Raw genomic sequence first — 1,223 nt, forward strand, 5'->3', positions numbered from 1 at the left:
AAAAAAAAAAAAAGAAGAAGAAGGGGGTCCTTCTCTAGTTAATGTCTGTGCTACCTGGGGTGGGGATGGAAGGCTGGGGATGGGGGCTCAGTGGGAGGAGCTGAAGGGCCCTGCTTGCTGTCCCCTCTGTCCCTCAGGTCACCATCCTGGAAGCAGACAACAGGATCGGGGGCCGCATCTTCACCTACCGGGACCGGAAGACGGGCTGGATTGGGGAGCTGGGAGCCATGCGCATGCCCAGCTCACACAGGTAAGGACTGACCAGGCAGACAGGCGCACACCAAAGCCACCCACAGCCCCACGGCTATGCTCAGACTCAGCCGGATCCCCAGCTCCATCCCCACTCCGGGGCCAGACTGAACTTCAACCCCGACCCCAAACCTAAGCCCCCAATCAAGTTGCGTCAAGACTCCACCTCCCCCTCTGTCCTCCTCCTAACTTGAGGATCTCCCACCTCCAGCCCCACCACGTCCAGCCAGACCTCCAGACCCTAACCTGTCCCTTCCCCAACCCAAACTCTGTCCCCAGTCCCACTTCCGCCCCAGAGAAAGCCAGATCCTGCTCCAGACACAGACCCGAACCGCCATACCTTCAGCCGTCCAGCCTCGAGCCTTGCTCCCGTTTCATTCCAGGCCCCCCCCACACCCAGGACCCCGACTCTAGCTGCACTGCAGCCTGGTGCCCATCCCCAGAGCCCCAGAGAGGGGCCCCGACTCCCCCCGGCTCACACGCTCGCCTTGCCCGGCCCTCACCAGCCCCTCCATCTCCTGCAGGATCCTCCACGAGCTCTGCAAGAGCCTAGGGCTCAACCTGACCAAATTCACTCAGTACGATGAGAACACGTGGATAGAAGTGAACAACCTGAAGCTGCGGAACTACGTGGTGGAGAAGATGCCCGAGAAGCTGGGCTACAAGCTGCGCCCCAGGGAGAAGGGCCACTCGCCCGAAGAGATCTACCAGATGGCTCTCAACCAGGTAGGCAGCCGGAGGCCTGCAGCCGGGCCCCTCTCTCCTCTGCCCAGCCTCCTCCCCGCCTGGCTGCTTGTGTCTCTCATTCCTCCCGTCTGCTGGCCTGGCGCTGGCTCTTCTGTGGTTTCCCGGAAATGCTGCGCGTCCCCAGAGCGCCATCAGCCTTTGGTCTCTGACCTCTGTACACACGTGCACGTGCACGCGTACACACACACACACACACACACACACACACACACACACACACACACACA

At 61.5% G+C, this 1,223-nt stretch overlaps 1 protein-coding gene across 3 annotated transcripts in view; it reads left to right on the top strand.

The window, feature by feature from the left end:
• Nucleotides 1–1,223, top strand: part of LOC111160542 (interleukin 4 induced 1) — a 12,060-nt gene that overhangs the window by 7,151 nt on the left and 3,686 nt on the right. For all 3 annotated transcript variants that reach the window (XM_022523714.1, XM_022523715.1, XM_022523717.1), the window contains exons 4-5: nucleotides 138–250; nucleotides 774–975. In XM_022523714.1, the coding sequence (XP_022379422.1) occupies nucleotides 138–250; nucleotides 774–975 (315 nt within the window). The remainder of the gene's footprint in view (nucleotides 1–137; nucleotides 251–773; nucleotides 976–1,223) is intronic.

This window comes from Enhydra lutris, unplaced genomic scaffold (assembly GCF_002288905.1).
Source record: "Enhydra lutris kenyoni isolate GAN:26980312 unplaced genomic scaffold, ASM228890v2 scaffoldscaffold77, whole genome shotgun sequence".
In the NCBI taxonomy this organism is placed as follows: domain Eukaryota; kingdom Metazoa; phylum Chordata; class Mammalia; order Carnivora; family Mustelidae; genus Enhydra; species Enhydra lutris.